General features: G+C 39.4%; 1 protein-coding gene and 1 pseudogene across 1 annotated transcript in view; one reads left to right on the plus strand and one right to left on the minus strand.

Moving 5' to 3' along the window:
• The first annotated feature begins 2,534 nt into the window (after positions 1 to 2,534).
• BMS1 (BMS1 ribosome biogenesis factor) overlaps positions 2,535 to 24,354 on the plus strand; it is a 64,393-nt gene continuing 42,573 nt past the window's right edge. The window contains exons 1-12 of the mRNA XM_090277832.1: positions 2,535 to 2,615; positions 5,796 to 6,001; positions 6,689 to 6,879; positions 11,163 to 11,242; positions 12,708 to 12,896; positions 15,048 to 15,190; positions 15,908 to 16,029; positions 16,316 to 16,509; positions 17,551 to 17,690; positions 22,408 to 23,162; positions 23,347 to 23,448; positions 24,155 to 24,312. Coding sequence (XP_090133958.1) covers positions 5,826 to 6,001; positions 6,689 to 6,879; positions 11,163 to 11,242; positions 12,708 to 12,896; positions 15,048 to 15,190; positions 15,908 to 16,029; positions 16,316 to 16,509; positions 17,551 to 17,690; positions 22,408 to 23,162; positions 23,347 to 23,448; positions 24,155 to 24,312 — 2,250 coding nt within the window. The 5' untranslated portion in view covers positions 2,535 to 2,615; positions 5,796 to 5,825. The remainder of the gene's footprint in view (positions 2,616 to 5,795; positions 6,002 to 6,688; positions 6,880 to 11,162; positions 11,243 to 12,707; positions 12,897 to 15,047; positions 15,191 to 15,907; positions 16,030 to 16,315; positions 16,510 to 17,550; positions 17,691 to 22,407; positions 23,163 to 23,346; positions 23,449 to 24,154; positions 24,313 to 24,354) is intronic.
• Positions 13,708 to 14,547, minus strand: LOC150009827 (developmental pluripotency-associated protein 3-like; annotated as a pseudogene).

Raw genomic sequence — 24,354 nt, forward strand, 5'->3', positions numbered from 1 at the left:
CTAGACCACCTATACAACAGAATAAACTCAAGATGGATCAAAGACTTAAATGTAAGCAGTGACACCATAAAAATCATAGAAGAAAACAGAGGCAGTAAAATTTCAGATATCCCATGTAGCAATATTTTCACCAATATATTTCCTAAGGCAAGGGAAATAAAGGAAAGAATAAACAAATGGGACTACATCAAACTAAAGAGTTTCTGCTCAGCAAAAGAAAAAATCAGCAAGATGAAAAGGGAACCAACCATATGGGAAAACATATTTGCCAATGATACCTCAGAAAAGGGTTTGACCCCCAAAATATATAAAGAACTTATACAACAGAACACCAAGAAGACAGGCAATCCAATTAAAAATGGGCAAAGTACCTAAACAAACACTTCTTTAAAGAGGACATACAGAGATTCCATAGGCATATGAAAGAATGCTCAACATCACTAGCCATCGGAGAGGTGCAAATAAAAACCACAATAAGATACAACCTCACACTGGTCAGAAAGCCATCATCAACAAATCAACGAACAATAAGTGTGCGTGAGGATGTGGAGAAAAGGGAACCCTAGTGCACTGTTGGTGGGAATGCAGACTGATGCAGCCACTGGGGAAAACAGTATGGAATTTCCTCAAAAAACTAAAAATGGAACTGCCTTTTGATCCAGCAATTCCTTTGCTAGGATTATATCCAAAGAATCCTGAAACACCAATTCAAAAGAACCTGTGCATCACTATGTTCACAGCAGTGCTATTTATAATAGCCAAGTACTGGAAACAACCTAAGTGCCCATCTGTAGATGAGTGGATCAAAAAACTGTGGTACATTTACACAATGGAATACTCCACAGCAGAAAGAACTCCTACCTTCCACAACAGCATGGATGGAACTTGGGAGTATTATGCTTAGTGAAATAAGCCAGACAGTGAAAGACAAATACCATATAATCTTACCTAATACAGGAAACTAATGAAGAAAACAAATGAATGAGCAAAATAGAACCAGAGGCATGTAAATAGGGAACAAACTGACAGTGACCGTAGCAGAGGGGGTGTGGGGAAAGGGAGTAAAGAGGGGAAGGGTCTAGTCAATGAACAAGTATAAATGACCCATGGACATGGAAGACGAAATGGGGGTTGACTGTGAGAGAATGAGGAGGTGCGCAGGGCAGGGGTGAGCAATGGGGTAAAAATGGGACAACTGTAAAAGAAAAACAATTAAAAAATAATTATTAAAGTGAGGGCAGTCAGCATGGTTCTGTGTTTTCCTCTAGCCATGTTTAATTGCACTCTGTAGCACAGACTGGGAGAATTGGGTTTCTCCAGGTTTCTCATTTTACTAAGCAGATGAGAGGTTCTGACAGGGAGATGAGGGAATTAAGAAAGTAAGCAAGAAACTCCCGATAATAATTGACCATGCAGTTTAAGCTAGCTTACTAGGGAGGGAGGAGAAGTCATCAAAGAAGGAAGGTAGTAAGATGTGGGTTGAAGGTACAGGTAGGGTTACAGGAGTTATGGTTTCAGGGCATTAGAGGGATAGATTCTATGGTATGATCACAGGGGTTAGTGAGATACGAGGAGCCAAGCAGATGTTAGAAGGATTATCTACCTGTGTGCTCTAATATCCATGAAGTAAGAGGGATAGTGTTCAAGTTGCACAATTACAAGCTCTTCACAGATGAAGAAAGTTTGTACCCTGGAAGATAGCCCCTCTAGCATAGCAGAATGTATAGTGATGCAGAGTGAATACCTGTGGGATATTGAGGGAGAATACAAGATTACCATAAGGGCGTGAAGTATAGGGGGCGGGGAGGGGTCTGCCTAGTTTTGTGGGGCAGAACTGCGCCCTGGGGAGCGGTGGTAGGACACTGAAAATCTCCAAGAGGTAGATACAAACTCTGTAGGCACAAGGATCCAGCTCACTCGAGATGGGGGTTAGATGAACTCCAAGGCAGCCCCTTAGGTGGGATGGACAAACCTGTGCTAGAAGAAACCTCCAAGAGGCTGCATTCCTTCATGGAAAGCCCCTCCCCCAGTTACGGAGAAAGGCCGAGGTATTTCATGTTGGGTCAACTTGTCCCTGCCCTCAGACTCTGTTGGTCCTGGCAAAAGAGGGGATTATAGCACGGACGGAGCCTGAGACACGTCCAGCTCTGTCCTCTATAAGGCTGAGTAAGCTGACAAGCATGGGCGGCTCCCAATCGAGAGATATTCCGCTAGGCCAGTCGGGAGACGGATGCGGTGACTCTAGGGGGACCATAGCAAAGTGTTACTCCCGGCTTTGTTCTGTGCCAAGAAACAGGTGTCATGCTGCATTGTCGCCACGGCCTTCCGGGTCACTCGGGTGTTTGCGGCGCTACGAATAGGGGTGCCAGCCCTCCAGGATTCCCGGGGCGGGGCGCCGTTCTGGGTGGAACGCCTCAGGCAGACAGCTCCTGCTCCCACCATTAGCCAATCACAAGTTTTCCTCGCGGCTCTCCCTGGAAAGTCGTCCCTCTGCCGGTCTCTTTCTTCTGCCCCCGGGTTGTTTCCTGCCGACGGTTAGAGGACCGGCGTAAGGCGCCTTTCCTTTTCCGGTGTCGTCCACGAGGGCCTGAGGAAGAGCAGCGGCTGTCGGCTAGGTAATGGCCACGGGTTGCGGGAGGAGGTGGCGGCGGGCGCTTGGGTTGTGGGTGGATCGCGAGGCGAACGCCTAAGGTTCTCCTTTGGTCTCAGGCAGTCTGCTCCCGAGGAGTGACTCAGGCGTGGACTGACGTGTTTCGTAGCTGCCGGAGAAATGCTCCGAAACCGTTGGAGGTGTGGCTCATGAATTCGTTGGAGAGCCTATACACGGAGAGCAGGTGGCAGGGAGAATTGAGAGCTTGTTTCATGGCGGAGCAATCCTAGCTGATGTCTTAGGCCTGAACCACATCTCTTGATTTCAAAATGGGTTCCCTTACCCCTCACTTCCATCCGCCGCACACACACACAAGGAAAAGCCATCAAGTACGTACACGTTTGCAACCAAACTGTAGTAGAGAAGAAAAAACAGTGGCCTGAAATCACACAGCTATTTAGTTTAAAAGTGCTCTTAGAATCTAATTCTCCTAACTCTGGAGAAATAGTTCTTGACATTATGTAGTATATGTGGACTTTCTAAATACTTCCGCTGGTGTATGTGGAAATCCAACTGACCTACAGTGCAGCCTGTTGATGTGGCCATTACTGCATGGCTCTGAAGACATCAGTTTGAATTTCCTCCACTGGTCAGATCATAACAGTAGCCATCTCCTAGCACAGTGTTTGGCACATCATAGGCAGGCATACATATTTATGAACTGAAGTTAATTCAGTACCTTAGTTTGGTGACATGATCCCCTGCTCACTTTTTTTTTGTTAACCGTATTCTTGTACTGTATGCAGCCTGACTTCCTTAAAAACTTAATCCAGTGGTTCTGCAAATTGGCATGGTCCACAACCAGTCATACCTCACGTAGGCAGATAGTACTGCTTTTTAAGTGTATGTAGGTGATTATTATAATTTAAAAGTTTTATAGAATCAAACTAAAAGTAATATTGCTATCATGTTGGAGGGTTATAAAAATGCTTTAATTTAAAAAAAATCTTAAATATAGTATTATGTTTGAAACCACTTCATTAGTTCAATTGCTATTTAGGGCTGAGCTGTCCCATATGGTAACCACTAGTCATATATGACTAATTTTTTTTTCTTTTTTTAATATGCTTTATTGTTTATGCTATTACAGTTGTCCCAATTCCTTTTCCCTTTGTTCCCCTCCACCCAGTGATCCCCCTCCCTCCAGTTGTCCCCCTCCTTAGTCCCTGCCCATTGGTTGTGCATATAGTTCTTCTCAACATCTTCCTATCTACTCCATTCCCTCCTACTATGCTTCTTAATTCCTGTACCATCTCCCTCCCTTTCTTTCCTTCTCCCTCCTCACTGACCTCCCCCCAAAATGTTCCCCATACCTATAATTCTTTTTCCACTCTCCTTGCCTACTTCATCTGCCTTTGTTTCAATTCCCTAGCTTCTGTTGTTGGTTGTTGTGATACAGTTTTCATTTTAATGTTCATAGTTTTGATCCTCCTTCTAAACAAGTCCCTTTAACATTTCATTTAACAGTGGTTTGGATCTGATGAACTCCTTCAGTTTTACTTTGTCCTGGAAGCACTTTCTCTGCCCTTCTATTCTGAATGACAGCTTCACTGAATAGAGTAATCGTGGTTGTAGGTTTTTCTTTTCATTACTTTGAATATTTCTTGCCAGTCCCTTCTTGCCTGCAGAGTTCTTTTGAGAAATCAGCTGATAGTCTTATTGGGACCCCTTTGTATGTAATTCTTCTCTCTTACTGCCTTTAAGATTCTCTCTTTATCCTTAATTTTTGACATTTTGATTATAATGTATCTTGGTGTGGTTCTCCCTGGGTCCAGTTTATCTGGAACTCTCTGTGCTTCCTGGACCTGTAAGTCTATTTCCTTCCCCAAGTTAGGGAAGTTCTGCTTCATCCTTTTTTCACATAATTTTTCAATTTCTAGTTCTTCTTCACCTTCTGGCAGCCCTATGATTCAGATGTTGCCCCACTTATAGCTGTCCGATAAGTTTCTGAACCTCGTCATTTTCCTCACTTCTCATTTCCTCTTTCTGCACTGGTTGACTGTTTGTTTCTTCCCTATGTTCCGATTTGTTGATTTGATCCCCGGTTTTCTTGCCCTCACCACTAGTTTTGTATGTGTTTTTGTTCATTTCAGCAGGACTAGCCTTCATTCCTTCCCCATCTTGTTTAAGATCTGCTGTTAGGTCTGTAAGCATTTTTATAACCAAAGCTCTGAACTGAGCCTCAGAAAGATTTCCTATCTGCTGAGCCATTAAATTAGATATTTGCTGTCTGGTCACTGGGATGGGATCTCTATCATGATCTGTGCCATCCTGACCGTTTTGTATTTACCTTTGCTTCCTGGGCAGGGCTATCACACCTCCTACCCTATAGGGGGTGGAGCCCTATGCACTTGTCACATCTGGGTGATCCGTCTCACCATGCTGTAGTGTTTTCTGCTGGGGAGGGGGTCCAAGATGGATTCCTGTTGCTCACTCTCCGCTGAGAGACCAGGAGCCTCCTCCTCCGTCCCCACCCCATCCAGGCCTCACAGTCCAAGGCAATGGAGGTCTGCCTTCCCCAGCTTTGGAATCGCAAGCTGACGGGTCTGGTCTGCAGCCAGGGGTGCTTGCCAGGCACTTCTCGCCTCCCCCTAAATATGGGTGTCTATGCTTACTGCTGTCCTGCCTCCATCACTGCTGCTGCTGCGGACAGCACAGCTTGAACTCTCCTCCTCAGCTTCGCCCCTCCTACCTGTCCGGACGAGCACCACTTCTTTCTAACTTCATATGTAGGACTTCCATTTATTTTCTGGAACTTTTGGTTATTTCTGGTTTTGTGGTAGTTGTATTTCTTCTTAGTTGTGGAGGGAGACGGAGTGTGTCAGTCTAGGCCTCCATCTTAGCTGGAAGTCTGGTGTTACTAAACTTAGAATTGAATTAATTAAAATAAAATTGCAATTTCTCAATTTCACTTGGTACATCATGTAGCTAGTGGTTACTGTGTTAAAAAGTATAGACATAGAATGTTTCCATCATTGCATAAATGGAACAATGTTGATGTAGAAACTTAAGATGAGTAAATAGTAATCTAAGCAGAGGGAACCTAATTTATAGCAGAGCAGTGAATTTGGGCATAATATTAAGCAATGCGTACCCCTGTCTGGATTGTAAAATGCTTCCCCCAACCCCACCTCATTCAATGTAGGTTGGAGTTGTGAATTGGTAAAAAGCTACCATGGAGACTAAGGACCAGAAGAAACACAGAAAGAAAAACAGTGGGCCCAAAGCTGATAAGAAAAAGAAACGACATCTACAGGATCTCCAACTTGGAGATGAAGAAGATGCCCAGAAGAGAAACCCCAAAGCTTTTGCAGTCCAGTCTGCTGTACGGATGGCTCGATCCTTTCACAGGTATGTTTAGCTGGATTCTAGTGGTTCTTCACTTTCTTTTTTCTTTTTAAACAGTAGGAGTCTCTTCAGATGATGTTTAGATTCATGAGTCAATTCAGCTCTGAAGGACATGGGGATGCACACCATATCTTTTACTAAAATATAAGAAGTCTTTCCTTTGGAAACTGCCTTACCACCAGCATCTGTATACTGATTGGCTTTTTTTGCCCAAGAAAAAGCTTGAGATTTTCTTTATAGAATTTGTATATTCATAAACTTTAAACAATTCCTGTGGTAATGTGCTTTTTTTCCTGGATGTGTTTTATATAATTGTAATGTGTAATATTAAATATTTTTATTTAATGAATCCTCATTACATGCCAAGCAGTGTACTTTAAACATGATTGAATTAAATTCTGCCAGTAGGAGAGCTAAATTTAACTCCATAGCCTCTGCTCTTATTCATTATGATACACTGTCTCCATGTTTGTCTTTTTTCTTTTTAAACTACTGTAATCAACTAATAAAACTATATAACATTCCGTACTGTTGAAGTGGTTATTTGGATTGGAGCCAGAAGTTAAAAAGTTAATTGTATCTATATATTGTCTGTTCTGCTCTCTTTGAAGTCTTTACTTATAAGCAGAATGCCTTTTCTATTTTGAAAATGAATATACTTTTTTTTTTTTTTTTTTTTTTTACAAATAGGAGTCAGGATTTGAAAACAAAAAAGCATCATGTTCCAGTGGTTGATCGAACTCCACTAGAGCCCCCTCCAATAGTGGTGGTGGTGATGGGGCCTCCAAAAGTTGGGAAGAGCACTTTGATTCGGTGCCTCATTCGGAACTTCACCAGGCAGAAGCTGACAGAGATTAGAGGCCCTGTAACAATTGTGTCAGGTGGGAGAGTGCTACCCAAGACTGACATGGCAGGTGGTGTTGTCTGAGAAACATGAATGTCTTTGTTGAATTTTTTTTAATCCTCAACTGAGGATATGTTCATTGATTTGAGAGAGAGAGAGAGAGAGAGAGAGAGAGAGAGAGAGAGAGAGAGAGAGAGAGAGAGAAAGAAACATCACTATGAGAGAGAAACATCAATCAGTTTCCTTCTGTACGCACCTTGACTGGGGATCGAATCTGCAACCTAGGTATGTTCCCTGACCAGGGATTAAACCTGCAGGCTTTTGGGGTATGGGACAATGCTCCAGCCAACTGACTGACCAGACCAGGGCTGGTGAACATTTTTATTTTTTTTACTGGTAAATGCTAAAGCAATAGTATCACTTCATACTACCTCTTTTGTAGTTTTACTAAGTTGACTGTAGCTTCAGAAAAAGATAGATTTCTAGAGATAATAATGATGTAGATGTATACCTTATTCTGACTGCAGTATGGATATGCTAGGTATGCTCTGAAAGGCTTGGCAGGTTTGGGCATGCTGGCTTGGTCATGGTGAGCGCCTTCATTTAACAGATAGCATGTGCTTCTGTTCTTGCAGAAGTAAGGACTTTTTCTCTTTTCCTGTGAGAATTTATCTGCTTTGGGTGATGGCCCCCTATCTAAATTTGAAGGAGATGAAACAAATTCCCAGAATGACAGTGGTAGAATCTGAACTCTTTCGTAATAATGTACAGTTGACCCTTGAACCCTTGAACTACACATGTCCACTTATATGTGGATTTTTTTAAAGTATATATTATTATGTTAACAGTAGTTTCAATTTTTTTCCCCTTTGCTCCCCTCTGCCCAGTAACCTCTTTTCCCTCCAGCAACCCCACTCCGCTTAGTTCATGTCCATGGGTCGTGCATATACATTCTTTGGCTTCACCCTTTCTTATGTTATTCTCAACTTCCTTCTATTTTGTACCAATCGATTATGCTTCTTAATCCCTGCACCATATCCCCATTTCTCTCCCTCCCCCCTCCAAGCTGATAACCCTCCAAATGCTCCCCATACCTATGATTCTGTTCCTATTCTCATTTACTTAGTTGGATTTTGTTTATATTTTTTAGATTCAGTTGTTGATAGTTGTGAGTTTGTTGTCATTTGAGTATTCATAGTTTTGATCTTTTTTTTCTTAAGTAAGTCCCTTTGACATTTCATATAATACTGGCTTGGTGATGATTACTCCTTTAGCTTTACCTTGTCTGCGAAGTGATTCATCTGCCCTTGCATTCTAAATGATAGCTTTGCTGGATAGAGTAATCTTGGTTCTAGGTCCTTGCTTTTCATCACCTTGAATACTTCTTGCCAGTCCCTTCTTGCCTGCAGTTTCTTTTAAGAAATCAGCTGATAGTCTTATAGGGACCCCTTTGTAAGTAACTCTCTGCGTTTCTCTTGCAACTTTTAAGATTCTCTCTTTATCTTTAACCTTTGGCATTTTAATTATGATGTGTCTTGGTGTGGTCCTTTTTGGGTCTTGCTTGTTTGGTCCTCTCTGTGCTTCCTGGACTTGTATGTCTATTTCCTTCACCAAATATGGGGAGTTTCCTTCATTATTTTCTCACATAAGTTTTCAAATTCTTGCTCTTCCTCTTCTCCTTCTGGCACCCCTATGGTTCAGATGTTGGCATGTTTAAAATTGTCCCAGAGGTTCCTAAGCTTCTCATTTTTTTCAATTCTTGTTCCCTTCTGTACTGGTTGACTGCTGTTTTCCTCCTCATGTTCCAAATCATTGATTTGAATCCCAGTTTTCTTCCCTTCACCATTGGTTTTGCATGGATTATCCTTTGTTTCATTTAGCATAGCCTTCACTTCTTCACTTATGCGTTTGCCATACTTAAGCATATATGTCAAGCCTGTGAGCATCTTTATCGCCAGTGTTTTGAACTCTGCATCTGTTAGGTTGGCTATCTCCTCGTTTGTTAGGTTGGCTATCTCCTCATCACTTAGTTCTCTCACTGGAACCTTGATCGGTTCCCCCTTTTGGACCATACAGTACCTCTCTGTCTCCTCCTCTTGACAGGCTTCTATATTTGTTTGCCTACGGGTCCCAGGTAGAGCTGTCGCTCATGTTATGTTGTAAGGGGCAGAGCCTTAGGTTTTTCTCGTCAGTAGAGTGCGACCCACTTCACCACGTTGTGGTGCTATATGTTGAGAAGAGGTTGAAGAGAGAACAATGTCGCTTGCTCAGCACTTGCTCCTTTTCCAGGCACTTCTTCCACTTCCGTATGGGACTGGTGCATCTCTAGCTGTTTCCCTGGCCTTTGTTCCCAGGGTGGGTGGGTCTGTGGACGTTCTAGTACCGTGGGGGCCCTTTAAACAAGCGGACTCAGCTGAGAGATCGGCAGTTTCTTCCTCCACCCCAACCCCTACTGGTTTGCACAGGTAGAAGCAATGAAGCTTTACTTTCCCCGGCACTGGGACCGTGAGCTATGTGGCCTGGTCTGGTGCAGTGCTGGGAGCACTCCCCGGTGTCCCTCCTGACTTTTTAAAATGTGTGACTGCACTTTCCGGCAGCCTGCCGCTGCCACCGCTACTTCCACCACCACACCGTGTCCTCTCTGCCCCGGCTCTGTCCTTCCTACCTGTCTGGATGAGTATTTATTCTTTATATCTTTGTTGGACTTCCATGCAGTTCGTTTTTCTGGAACTTATGGTTGTCTCTAGTTTTGAGGTCTTAGTTCTGGAGGGAGACGCAGCGTGTCTTTCTAGGCCTCCATCTTACCTGGCAGTCTCACCCTCTCTCTTTAAGAATACTTCCCAGCTCTGGCTGGTATGGCTCAGTGGATTGAGTTGGATTTTTTCTTGAATGTACAGTCGGCTTTCTGTATTCCTAGGCTTCACATCTGCAGATTTAACCAACTGTGGATCAAAAAGAATATTTTTGAATTGTCGTTAGGCATCTGCATGCAGAGGCTGACTCTGTCTATATGCCATTTTATGTAAAGAATTGAGCACCTGTGGATTTTGATATCCATGAGTGTCCTGAAACTAATTTCCCATGGGTACCAAGGGACAACTGAAGTTTGTGGTGAGTCAAAAGTTTGTGTGGATTTTCTACTGAACAGAGATTGGCATCCCTAACTTCCTCATTGTTCAAGAGTCAGCTAGAGTTGGCTGAGGCTTTTGGTTTCTGTTTCTTTTTATATTTAAGGCATTTCTACTGTGGTGATGATTTCTTTAAACTTAGTTTAGAAATAATGATTGTTTCATGAACGTTCTGTTACATTAGGTTTGAGGATGTTTTTAGCTATACAGTAGTCCCTCTCTATATCGTGGTTCACTTATCGTGGCCTCACTGTGTCGTGAGATTTTAAAAAATACAGTATTCTCTCACTTATCTCGGGTATTACGTTCCAACTCCACCCCCCGCGAAGTAGGAACCTGATATTCTACACTCATAAACCTACGTAACTTTAACAACATATGTATACAGTACTGTAAAATCCTGTGATATAGCGAAAAATCCGCGATAAATAATTAAATATAGTATTTTTTAAAATCCCGTGATACAGTAAGGCTGCAATAAGTGAACCACGATATAGGGAGGGACTACTGTATTATATTTAACTATTTATCGTGGATTTTTTGCTGTATCACAGGATTTTTCGGTACTGTATACATATGTTGTTAAAGTTACGTAGGTATGAGTGTAGAATATGTTTAAGAACATAAGTAGTGTTTATAAAAGTGTGGAAAAGGTTAATAAGGGAGTGGGAAAGGTTAATAACGGGCTGGGAACAGTTTATAAGTGTGTGGGAAGGGTTTATAAAGCCTTAAAATATATATAAATATTAAAATAAATGTAAGGTTCCTACTTCGCAGATTTTCACCTATCGCGGGGGGCTCTAGAATGTAATACCCGCGATAAATGAGGGAATACTGTAATGGAAACACAGGAGGCCTTGATAAAGATAGAAGTGTTGGCCCACAGAAGAACAGCAGGATCAGGGTCATCATGAAACCTACTTGTCTGCCCATTTTAGTCAGAATTTTACTTGTTGGAGTATGTTATTCATCTCAGTAGGCTTCTGGTAATATTTTAAAATTACAGAACATATTAAGAAAACCAAGGTGGAATATATTTTATCAGTTTTTGCCTATGAAAATGAACTTTTTGCATATGCCTTCCTGTAAGTGTACATGGTGTTTTACTGGATGCAGTTAAAAATGTTAGAGTTAATGGATATATTTTTTCAAGATTTCTTTAAAAGTAAAGTTTTCATCTTTTCACTTACAGGTAAAAAGCGCAGACTCACCATTATTGAATGTGGATGTGACATTAGCATGATGATTGACCTGGCTAAAGTAGCAGATTTGGTAAATTAGTGTGGGCATTAGGGTTTTTGACGGGGACTTATAACAATGTGGTAGGTTATTTATCCTGTGTTGAAGAGAAGAAAGGTTTATGATTATTAGAGAAATGATGAGTGTTATCAGGGATGCAACAGATGTGTTTAAATTGATGATGATGGTCATAATTATTGTTATAAAAATAGAAGATGCACAATGAATTCTAAAATCTAAAAGAAAATCACAGGACAGAAGAAAACCTTTAACAGTCATGACTAATAAAAGTTCATTAAGACATACATACATACAATAGTAAGTACTGTTTCTTGGATTCTTACTAGGCACTCTGCTTTCTACAAATTTAGCTCATCTAATCCCCCAGTATGCCTTAGAGATAAATGGGTATTATCTCCAATTTACATAGGATGAAATCAAGGCTCCCAGAAATTAAATTAATTTGTTAGGGAGTGGGAATTCTGCTCTTGGATGGTGCCAGAATCTCCATTCTAAATGATTATAATAAAATAAATACATGGATTGCCCTTGAGAAGTTGTCAGAGCTTGTAATAAAAAAAATGTATACAGTACTCAGCACATGGAAATTGTGCAGCTTCAATTGAATTTACAGAAATAAAATTGTTTGTTAATTATTTTTTGAAGCTAGCAAAAATAAAGCCAAAATGAAAAAAATCAAGCCATATTGATTAGAAAGTATGAAGTGAGAGGGAACAGATATCTTTTTAAATTTTTATTCAACACTTGTTGGATAGCTATTTAGTAACAGCTTTATATTTTATTCTTTGGCCCAGGAAATCTGCTAAAATATAAAAAGTAATTTAATGTAGATGTTATGGCCGTGCCATTTTAATATCGGAAAGCTAAATTCTATTCACATTTTCAACATCTAATGCTACCATTAATAAAAATATGTTATTGTGAACACAAAATAGTATAAACTTATTAAATGTATATTTAAAATGATTCAAAGTTTAGCATATGAGTTATCAGTTTGTCTCTTATTATAATATACCAAGTCCTAATTTTTAAAAGAATAAACATATTAAGAGAGATGCCTTTCATATACATCTTTTTAAAGTTTAAAAAGGAACACATACATTTGGTAAAATATTCAGACTCTTAACACAGGGTACAAACAATTCATGATTCCTCTTTCCTTTCTCTGGAAACTAATCTCTTAGTTTGCCTCAAAGCAGTATCCTTTCAGATGCATCTATAAATACACATGTAACCCTTTTAAAGCACACAGTATATATTATATGCACTGTTATGTGCTTTGTTTTTTTTCAGCTCTTGTGTCTTGGAGATATATAAGTAAAAGCAGATGTAGACAGTATGAAAATGAATTACCATGGCTGTGTCCTAGTAAAACTTTAGTTATGATACTGGTGATGGGTCAGATTTGGCCCACATGCCATATTTGCTGATGATCTGTTTTGGGTAGTTTCCTTGAGAAACCGTCTTCTGCTTTCAGGTTCTGATGCTTATAGATGCCAGCTTTGGGTTTGAAATGGAAACATTTGAGTTTCTAAACATCTGTCAAGTACATGGCTTTCCTAAAATTATGGGCGTTCTCACTCACCTTGATTCCTTCAAGTATAATAAGCAACTGAAGAAGACAAAGAAGCGATTAAAGCACAGATTCTGGACAGAAGTCTACCCGGTAGGAAGAGAATTAATTATTGAATACTAACACTGTAATCTTTTAAAAATAGACTGTATGCCCTGGCTGGTGTGGCTCAGTGGATTGAGTGCTTGCCTGCGAATTGAAAGGTTGCCAGTTCGATTCCCAGTCAGGACACATGCCTGGATTGTGGGCCGGGTCCCTGTTAGGGGGTGTGTGAGAGGCAGCTGATCAATGTATCTCTCACACATTGATGTTTCTCTCCCTCTCTTTGTCACTCCCTTCCCCTTTCTCTAGAAATAAATAAATAATATCTTCTAAAAAAACCCATCAGATTACATAACCTTTTTTTTTTTAAAGGTCTCAAATTTTAATAAGATACTAAAAATTGAAATAGCACATGAAAAAATTTGTTACAATTCAAATTTTTGAAAACCAGAGAATCTAGTTAATACACCCAGGACTAATCATGCTCACCAAACCACCCAATGTTTTTTTTTTTACATTCTTTCTGCACAAGTTACTTGCTTCTAATTCTTGATGTTCAGTTGTATCTTACCAACCAGGCTTCTACAATACAACAATAACACTCAAGACCTATTAGGACTTCTTTGGGTCAAATAAAAAAGGAACTGAAGTCATTCAATTGCAGGCTACATAGATTCCCTATAAGTCATTAGCATCAATGTAGACAAGAAAAAGATGCAAAAAAAAGACATCACAAAACTTGCATCATAGGTAATCAAACTATTGGTCTACAGTCTATCCTAGAATAGTCACTTTCCCAAGCTGCTGCATAATGGCCTTAACATTACCAGCAAGAAACAAAAAGTATAAGGGTAAGTTTTATCTAAATTGACTCCATGTCATAATTATTCTCCATGCCAATAGTATCAGAAGGATCTCCGTAGCATAGGCAGTAACAACAGCCACATCTAAATTTTCTGGATCTTGATTCAATCTCAAGTTTCCTCTCCTGTGGGTCTTTTTGAAGCAGAGACTAGGTGCGGTATCTAATAACTTGCAGCATCCTTCGCATCCTTTCTTTCCGAGCAGTCGCCAATGTCCTCACTCCACGTCTCCTCTGGTAGAGCACGCCTTGACTCAGCCCCAGGCCCAGCCCCTGTAAGGGTTTTTCTCCATCCTGCTGTTGGGGTGAACATTCTGGTAGAAGGGAAGGGAGTTTGGTACTAGGGTTGAGTGTCAAGTTACCAAGGTTCTTTGCTGCTGTTCTGAGACAGCTTGAGTGTCAACTGAATATTCTTCATGGGGCATCTGAAGAGACTCGGGGATCCAGGTTGGGTTAAGCTTCTTTGGGGAGTCCTTTGGATGTCTAGCCACAGCCTAAAACTCCAGATTATGTAACCTTTTTTTTAAAAAATTGAAAAATAGACTGGATGAGTAGGAGAGATTAACAAGTATCTCTATAGGGTTCACCTCATGAGTTTCATTTATATATCTTTTGATAGTTCCTGGCATATTTCCTCAGGATAGTGTTTATTCTGAACCTTTTTGGCATGTCTTATTTGTCTCTATCCCCAAGTACCAGGTACTTTCTGGCTCTAAGTGTTTTAGATTTGTGACTTTAAATAGAGTTTTCCAGACTTTCTCATACTATAGTTACAGAACCAAGAACTATACTGCGCACATACTGCCACTCTTCCCTCACCTCCACACTGATATGCCCCATTGGTTACAGGATGTTATCTGTTCCCAGGAGCCTCACTGCAATACTCCAGACAGATGAAACTGTTTGGTGAGCAGTTTTGAAACTAAATGTATTTACAGTTCTGCCCTTATGAAGCCCTAACAAGCTTATTCCTGAAAGAGGCCAGAGAGATTCTGGAAGCATTGGCACCATGTTTTGCTAGAAGTCTCCCTTCCTTAAGATTGCTTTTTATTTAGAGATCTTTATTTTAGTGCAGTTGTTTACAAAAATTTAATTGAAATTGCATTTTTTAAAATATTTATTTTTAGAGAGAGGGGAAGAGAGGGAGAAAGAGGGAGAGAAACATCAATGCATGGTTACCTCTTGCACAGCCCCAACTGGGGACCTGGCCCACAACCCAGGCATGTGCCCTGACCGGATATCAAACTGGCAACCCTTTGGTTCGCAGGCCGGTGCTCAATCCACTGAGCCACACCAGCCAGGGCTAAATTTCTTTTTTTCTTTTTTTTTTTTATATTTAGGGTGCCAAACTCTTCTACCTTTCTGGAATGGTACATGGAGAATATCAAAACCAAGAAATTCACAATCTGGGTCGTTTTATTACAGTCATGAAGTTTAGGCCTCTTACATGGCAAACCTCTCATCCTTATATCTTGGCAGACAGGTAAAAAGTGAATGTACATTTTTTTCTTCCTTGCCCAGGTATTTCAAAGGTAAAGAGGTTAGAAAATGAGCAGTACTGTAATAGAGCTTATTTTGAGCTTATTTTTGAGTAGTTGGGGGAGAAATGTAGATGATGGAAAATATCTGCTTTTTTTTTGATGGGGCGGTATCATTACTCAAAGACGTTGTGGCTTTGGGAATAAAGTATGAAATGTTTAGAAAAAGGTGAGGATTTTGAAGTATTTGGGGCTACAGGATGTGGCTCCATCTATGGTTTTTTAGTCACTCAGATATGTTGTGTTTTCCTTCCTTTATGCTTTTTTTTCCATATTGTTTTCTCAGCCTGGAATAACCTTTTCCACCTGCCAGAACCCAAGTCATACTAAAATTTAAAGAAAACCCAAATGCAAGCTTAATCCTCTATCATAAAGGTTTTTTTCTGTGTATGTTCTCTACTCTTTCCTGACCCCACGGGCATGCATTTCCCATTTCTGCAGTCTTATGGAATGTATATTATTAGAGCCTTAGAAGGGAGCAATCATGTTTTTGGACTTTTTCCTCTGGTAGATGGTGAACTGTATTTTCTTATTCTGTATTTTCTAAAATTTTCTGAACATATTTAGTGAACTAGTGAATGTGATGAATTATTGACACATGAAGGGAAGTACAAGAACTTTGACATTCTTTTCTGCCGTGAGATTGGGTTTTGTTTTTCTAGGATGGAAGATTTGACAAAGCCAGAAGATGTCCGAACAAATATCAAGTGTGACCGAAAGGTGTCTCTCTATGGTTATTTAAGAGGAGCACTCTTGAAAAATAAAAGCCAAATTCACATACCAGGTATTTTTTTGCTTGTATTTTAGAACTTTTGAGATGACTTCACTTCTCAGGAAACCTGAAAAATGGCCAAACAAGATAAAGCCCCCATGATGGAGGTTTTGAGAGTAACTCAGCTTTGCATTGGCCAGCAGACATTGAGTTGACCAAATCCCCTCTGCTCTGATGGTGGTGTTTAGCTAGAGAGGCACAGTGCCAGTATCCGTTGGTGTCATTGTCCAACTGTGGACCATTTTTGCTGACAGGTGATAGATTTGTCAGCTGAGCCATCTTCCTGTGTCTCTTCCAGGTGTAGGGGATTTTGCTGTGAGTGACATCAGTTTCCTACCAGACCCCTGTGCCCTTCCTGAACAACAAAAGAAGCGCTGTTTAAATGAAAAGGAGAAGTTGGTTTATGCACCTCTCTCTGGAGTTGGTGGTGTGCTGTATGACAAAGATGCTGTCTATGTTGACCTTGGTGGCAGCCATGGCTTTCAGGAATCGGTGAGAGGAAAGTAACAGGAAGAATAGTCAGCTTAAGCTTTTAAATCTGTATTCATATTTATGATGATGCCTATTGTAAATATGCAGAATACTTAACTGCACCAAACAGAAAGTAAAAGTCATGTCCGCTATATCTCCCTGCTGCAAAATCCACAGTAGATCTCACATCTCCTAATGTGAGCATTACAAGCAATTTGGTGTCTTGTACTTCCACCTCTGTTCATATAAAGTCAATGTGTTTTCTAATTCTCTTTGATCTTTCTCTTTTTTTTCCCTTTAAACATATATACATTTATTTAGATTATTACATGTTATATGTAAATACTATAATGTGCTATCTTGTGTGTGTGTGTGTGTGTGTGTGTGTGTGTGTGTGTGTGTGTGAAAGAGAAAGAGAGAAGTAATATTTGTTGTATGGGATCCAACCTTAAATGCTTTTACAGGTTTGGGGGGCACATAAGTATGTGATTTTGTTGTTCTCTGTTAGTATTTGTAGAGCTGCTTCTGTCTCTATACAGTTTTATAGTATTTAATTGTATGGATAAACCTCGTATACTAAAGCAATCTTTGGAGTTGCTGAGGGGCTCACCTCATCCCCTGGTTTGAACAGTGATGCAGTGAGACCTCACTGTTGTTTTGCTCACGGGGAGGGATCTTTCTAGGCAGTAAATTAATTGAAGTGACATTTTTGGATCAAAATACAGCAAATTTTTAAATGGATTCCAGATTTTTTTTTCTTTCCTGTTTTGAAATGATATTTTATTGGGCTAAAATGAGGGTATTCTGCAGCATCAGTACCTAAGGTTTCTCTAACTTAAATATTTATGTTATCAGGTTGTATAGTCTGTGAATTTTGGAAAAGTATAATAAAGACAAATCAATTTTAGGCTTTGTTGTAAGAATTTTCTTTTTTGAGGCTGTAAGAAGGGTTTTTTTTTAAACTATGTTTTGGGTAATTTTGAGAAAATAATTGAAACCAGTGTGCCTGTCTCCAGAATCCTTGTGCATTTCTCACTTTCCTTTTCTTGGTCACTTTGGCAGGATGAAGCTAGCCCCACCAATGAACTGGTCCAGAGTCTCATTTCCACCCATTCCACTATTGATGCCAAGATGGCTTCAAGTAGAGTGACACTCTTTTCTGATTCCAAACCACTGGGATCCAAGGATATAGATAATCAGTGGTAAGTTTACTATTTTTATTATTTTTAATTAAAAAAAATTATACTACAGAAGATTATATCACCCTTAACAGTCATCATAACATATTTTGGTGGGATTCATTCCAGGTTGTTTTGTTTTGCATTGTATGTGTGTATGTTTCTGAGGGCTCTTCACTTAGGTGACATTATATGACATTTTTCTTACATGACAGTTTTTGATCAAATATAGAGAATTCTGTTTTTTACAAACCCAGAATATTTCTCAGCTAACACAAAATCTTTTCATAGATTGCTCTTTAGGGAGACCTGGGGCCACTTGGCTTTCTTTTTGTGATCAAAATAGTGGAACAGTCAGAGTCAGGGAGCTGGTTCATGTGGCTGTCCAGAAGCCACATATCACATCTCTAATAAAAGTTTTACTTACATTGTGTTACAGTATCTCCTGTGGGTCGATTGCCACTAATGTGTGGCTAATGCGAATTATTTTCAGTCTGGGTTGGGGATTTGTATACCTTATACATAATAAGTGTTTTAGTTTTATTATAGTGATTTATCACTACCAATAAAAATTAGTATGAAATGATTAAGATTATCTAGTTTATAACATAAATATATACAAATGAAGGAAAAATCATCTGCTGCCCTTTAACTAACAGATGGTATAGCATGGTAGTTGAGTGCAATTGGCCTGCTCTTTGGGGAAATCATCTCTCTAAGCATCCGTTTTATAATATCTCATAGGACTTGTGATGATTAAATACAGTAATGTATATATGAACTATTTAACATGAGGCAGATAACAAGTTTTCCTCTGGTCATCCTTGTCTACATGGATATTCTTTCTAACAAAGTTGCAGTCATAATTCATGTAAAATTTCTGTGTCTATATTGTGAACATCTCTTTTTTTCTATACAGTCTTTTTATATAGTCATCATTTTGTTACTATTGGTTTATTCTAACTTGTCCATTCTCTTTTAGTACAAGTTTTAGTATTTTCCTGAATGGTTTAAAGTACATTAAATAGCTTCATAATTTTTTATTTCATCCTATGGTTTTAGCATTTTGATAATGATTCCTTATCAGGTATTGCAGTAGGTGATTTCAAATGGCAGTATTCTTTTTTTTTTTTTTTTTTATTTTGGTTTTTCAATTACAGTTGTCCCCTTTTCCCCTAATTTCTCTCCCCCACCCAACCCACCCCCTCTCCCGCAATCATATCCCTCCCCGTTGTCCATGTCCATGAGTCTTTTATATGGGTTCTTTGACTAATCCCTTCCCTTACTTATCCCTCTTCTCTCCCTCTCCCCTCCCCCCTATTGACTTCTATTCTGCTCTTTGTTCTATTTAGTTCCTTTGTTTGTGTTGTTCTTTAGTTTCCTGTATTAGGTGATATCATATGGTATTTTTCTTTCTTTGCCTGGCTTATTTCACTAAGCATAATTCTCTCTAGTTCCATCCATGTTGTTGCAAATGGCAGGAGTTCCTTCTTTCTTTCTGCTGCATAGTATTCCATTGTGTAAATGTACCACAGTTTTTTGATCCACTCATCTACAGATGGGCACTTAGGTTGTTTCCAGCACTTAGCTATTGTAAACAGTGCTGCAATGAACATAGGAGTGCATAAGTTCTTTTGAACTGGTGTTTCAAGATTCTTCGGGTATAATCCTAGTAGTGGAGTCGCTGGTTCAAAAGGCAGTTCCATTTTTAATCTTTTGAGGTAATTCCATACTGTTCTCCATAGTGGCTGCACCAGTCTGCATTCCCACCAACAGTGCAGTAGGGTTCCCGTTTCTCCACATCCTCGCCAGCACTTGTTGCTTGTTGATTTGTTGATGATGGCCATTCTGACTGGTGTAAAATGGTATCTCATTGTGGTTTTTATTTGCATCTCCCTGATAGCTAATGATGTTGAGCATTTTACATAACATTGAAGAAATAAATTAAGGAAGAAACAAATAAATGGAAGCAAATACCATGTTCTTGGATGGGAAGAATCAACATCATCAAAATGGCCATACTACCCAAAGCAATTTACAGATTCAATGCAATCCCTATTAAAATACCAATGACATATTTCACAGACCTAGAACAAATACTCCATAAATTCATATGGAACCAAAAAAGACTCCGAATAGCAAAAGCAATCTTGAGACAGAAGAACACAGCAGGAGGAATCACAACACCAGATATCAAACAATACTACGAAGCCACTGTAATCAAAACAGTATGGTACTGGCATAAGAACAGACATATAGATCAGTGGAACAGAATAGAGAGTCCAGAAATAAACCCAGGCCTCTATGGTCAACTAATCTTTGATAAAGGAGGAAGGAACATAAAATGGAGTGAGAAGAGCCTTTTTAACAAATGGTGCTGGGAGAACTGGATAGGGACGTGCAAAAAAATGAAACTAGACCACCAACTTACTTACACCACACACAAGAATAAACTCAAGATGGATAAAAGACTTAAATGTAAGCCGTGACACCATAAAAGTCCTAGAGGAAAACATAGGCAAGAAAATATCAGATATCTCACGTAACAATCTCTTCACGGATACATCTCCTAAAGCAAGAGAAATAAAGGAAAAAATAAATAAATGGGATTACATCAAACTGAAGAGTTTCTGCTCAGCAAAAGAAAACATCAGCAAGATGAAAAGGAAACCAACCATATGGGAAAACATATTTGCCAATGACATCACAGACAGGGGACTGATTTCCAAAATATATAAAGAGCTGATACGACTAAACATCAAGAAAACAAACAACCCAATTAAAAAATGGGCAAGGGACCTGAACAAACACTTCTCCGAAGAGGACAAATGGCAGTATTCTTAATGTTACTCCTTATATATTGTTAACTGGCATTCTTTTTTTTTTCTTTTTAATGTTGTTCAAATACAGTTGTCCCAATTTTCCCACTGTTGCTCTCCCTTTCTCTGCCTCCCTGTTCCCACAGTCAATCCCCACTCTGTTGTTCATGTTGATGGGTCCTTTATACTTCTTCCTTGACTAGACACTTCCCCTTCTTTCCCCTGTTACCTCCCTCCCCTATCCCTTCTGGTTGCTGTTAGTTTGTTCCTTATTTCCATGTCTCTGGTTCTATTTTGCTCATTTGTTTTATTAGGTTCCACTTACAGGTGAGATCATATGGTATTTGTCTTTCACCACCTGGTTTATTTCACTCAGTGTAATACTTTCCAGTTCCATCCATGCTATTGTGAAGGGTAGAAGTTCCTTCTTTCTTTCTGCTGCATAGTATTCCATTGTGTAAATATGCCACAGATTTTTGATCCACTCATTTACCGATGAGCACTTAGGCTGTTTTTAGCAGTTGACTATTGTAAATTATGGTGCTATGAACATAGGGGTGCATCGATCTTTTGAATTGGTGTTTCAGGATTCCTGGGTATAATCCCAGCAGTGGAATCCCTGGGTCAAAAGGCTTTTCCATTTTTAATTTTTGAGGAAATGCCATACTGTTTTCCACAGTGGCTGCACCAGTCTGTATTCCCACCAGCAATGCACTAGGGCTTCCTTTTCTCCACATCCTCACCAGCACTTGTTTCTTGATTTGTTAATGATGGCCATTTTGACCCATGAGGTTGTATCTTATTGTGGTTTTAATTTGCATCTCTCTGATGGCTGGTGACGTTGAGCATCCTTTCTTATGTCTATGGGCCCTCTGGAGAAGTGTCTGTTCAGGTCCTTTGCCCATTTTTTAATTGGATTGTTTGTCTTCCTGGTGTTAAGTTGTATGAGTTCCTTATATATTTTGGAGATCAAATGGTTGTCAGCGGTATCATTGGCAAATATGCTTTCCCGTATGGGTGGTTCCCTTTTCATTTTGCTAATGTTTTCTTTAGCCATGCAGAAGCTTTTTAGTTTGATGTAGTTTCATTTGTTTATTCTTTTCTTTATTTCCCTTGCCCTAGAAGATATATCAGCGAAAATATTGCTGCATGGGATATATGAAATTTTACTGCCTAGGTTTTCCTCTGTGACTTTTATGGTTTCATGGGTTACATTTAATTCTTATCCATCTTGAGTTTATTTTGGTGTATGGTGTAAGTTAATGATCTAGTTTCATTTTTTTGCATATACCTGTTTAGATTTCCCAAGACCAGTTGTTGAGGAGGCTATTTTACTCCATTTTATGCTCCTGCCCCCTTTGTCAAATATTAATTGACCATAGAGACCTGGGTTTATTTCTGGGCTCTCTGTTCTGTTCCATTGATCTATGTGCCTGTTCTTATGCCAGGAGCAGACTGTTTTGATTACAGTGGCCTTGTAATATCCTTCTGGCATGTTTCTTTTGCTCTTCGAGCACTTCCAGGCTTACTTTGTACTTTCCCTGTCTTGAACCTGGAGTTAGCCTTTTTTGTGAGGAAGATCTGTTTCAAGCTTGGAAATGATTAGTTTTCTAAAAAAATCTGTTAAACACTCATTTCCATTTTGACAAGTTTGTCCCTAAAATTAGTCTCTTCTTTTTTTTTTTTTTTTAAGGTTATCTCTATTCTTTCTGTAACTTTATTGGAAGAGTTTTGTTAGGGAAATGTGCATGAATTTGCTTATTAACTATTCTAGTATTTATCAGATCGTTCCTTTCTGTGCTGTTATTTAAAACAATTCCTTGACATTATTTTCTACTTCTTAGCATAGTTATTGACCTGCCACTTCTAGATTAGCAGATCATTATACAAATTGAATTATTTTGCTTTACTTGGTAATCTAGGCTACAGATGCCAAGAGAGGAAAAGCAGATGGATGTGAAAACTGGTCGAGTTCGTCGGAAAGCAATTTTTGTAGGTGATGAAGATGAGTCTGGAGGTAGTGATATTGAAGATGATGAAGAAATATCTGAAGGTGACAGATTGAAAAATAGCCCTAGTGATGAAACAGAAGAGGAAGAAGATGCTGAAATGACTGGTAAAGTATACATAGCTGAAAAGGTTGTAAAACGGCCAAGACTTGAGGAGATGAAAGAAGACATTCAGATAGATGTGCCAGCATTTGCTGACAGTGATGATGACCTTGAGAGGAGCACAGAGGATGAAGGAGAAGTAGAAGAAGCTGATGAAAGCAGTGAAGAAGAGGGTCCTTCTGCAGAAGGAGAGGATATTTTAGAATCTAAGTCTATAGAAAAAGGCAGTAAACCAGGTCTTTTACCAAGTAATGCTTTGATTGACAGTTTGAATCTGGAGAAGACAATGAAAAAACTAACCTTCACTATTTCAGATTCAGGTCATTGCACAGCTGAAGAGGCATTTGCATTTGAAGATGTATCTGAAGAAAGTTCCTCTCTCAGTACAGAGGGAAAGGATTCAGAAAAGGAAGAGATTATTAGAAAAAAGTTTCCAAAATTTTCTCAAGTGGTCAGTGGTCAGAAACTGGGGTCAGAGAACTTAATTGAGACCAGTGATGTAGAATATTTACTCAGAGGGGAAGAAGATTACAAGGAAGAAAACAATGATTCCACAGAAACTTCAGGTATGTAAATTTAATTTAACTGTGATTATAAATGGCACTGAAATGTTTTACAAATATAATGTCTAACTTGGGGGTCTGCTGTTTTGGATATTTTGTTATCTATTCAAAGAATTTCAGGATGAATCATCAGTGAACTTGAAGCAGAGATCAGATAAATAGACTTAATTGATGTTGGTCCATTCAGGTGCCTTCAAGTGGAAGGAAGACCTTTCCAGGAAGGCAGCTGAGGCCTTTCTGAGGCGGCAGCAAGCAACTCCAAATCTTCAAAAGCTTATTCATGGTACAGGTAAAAGAGCTCTGGTTCAGATTTAGAACCATTATAAATTCTTAGATGGTTTTCTGAAAGTGCAATGAGGAAATTGGTTAGAGGTTTGAGTGGTACTTGTGATAACCATAAGATATTTCTGACTGTCATAGTTGTATTTGACAGATGTTTTTAATCATCACTTCATGAGAACCATAAATTAGTCATAAAACAGATTTGTGGGTTTGCCATAAAATTTTTGATGAGAATACTCCTCATTATGTCAATTTATACCCTCTATACAAAGTTCTTCGTGATACTTTTTTTGTAGAATTTAGTGCCAAGAAAATATAAAGTGGTGAACTTTATATTGTGGTCCCCAATTATTACATGATTAGAACAAGGCCAAAGGAATATACGTGAGCTAGGAACATCGAATCGGGGTTGGTGTGTACTGATTTCCATTTGGCTTTTGCTTAAGTGCTCTTAGTGATTAGGGACTCAACAATTCTTGCAGAGAAACTCTTTATGATAATTGAAAGTTCTACCTGTAAACGTCCCTTCCCTTCCCTAGCCTCTATTTTCTCCCTCCCCAATGGACTATTTGCTGCTGCCTTGCAGGAAGGCAGAATTCTTCCAGAAATGGTAAGCAGTAGTTCCCTGGCTTCCTCTGACTAATGTGTTCAGGGGCACCTTGAAGAGGGACTCTCAGTCCCAAGTCCTCTCTTCCATCATGTGGTCTCCTTAGTGACAGAGGATGATGAAAAAGAAGATGGTGATACCAGGGAAGAGCTTGGAGGCTTGTTTCATGTCGCCCAGCCTACCAGAGAGTGTAAGCACAAGGCTGACTCTTTGGACTGCTCCAGATTTCACTTGGAGGTGCCTCATGATTGGGATTTAGAGGAGGTAAGGCTAATACGAATATTATGTTTGATTTATGAGAGAATT

The sequence above is a fragment of the Furipterus horrens genome, unplaced genomic scaffold (assembly GCF_987537825.1).
Source record: "Furipterus horrens unplaced genomic scaffold, mFurHor1.1.pri manual_scaffold_5, whole genome shotgun sequence".
NCBI lineage: Eukaryota > Metazoa > Chordata > Mammalia > Chiroptera > Furipteridae > Furipterus > Furipterus horrens.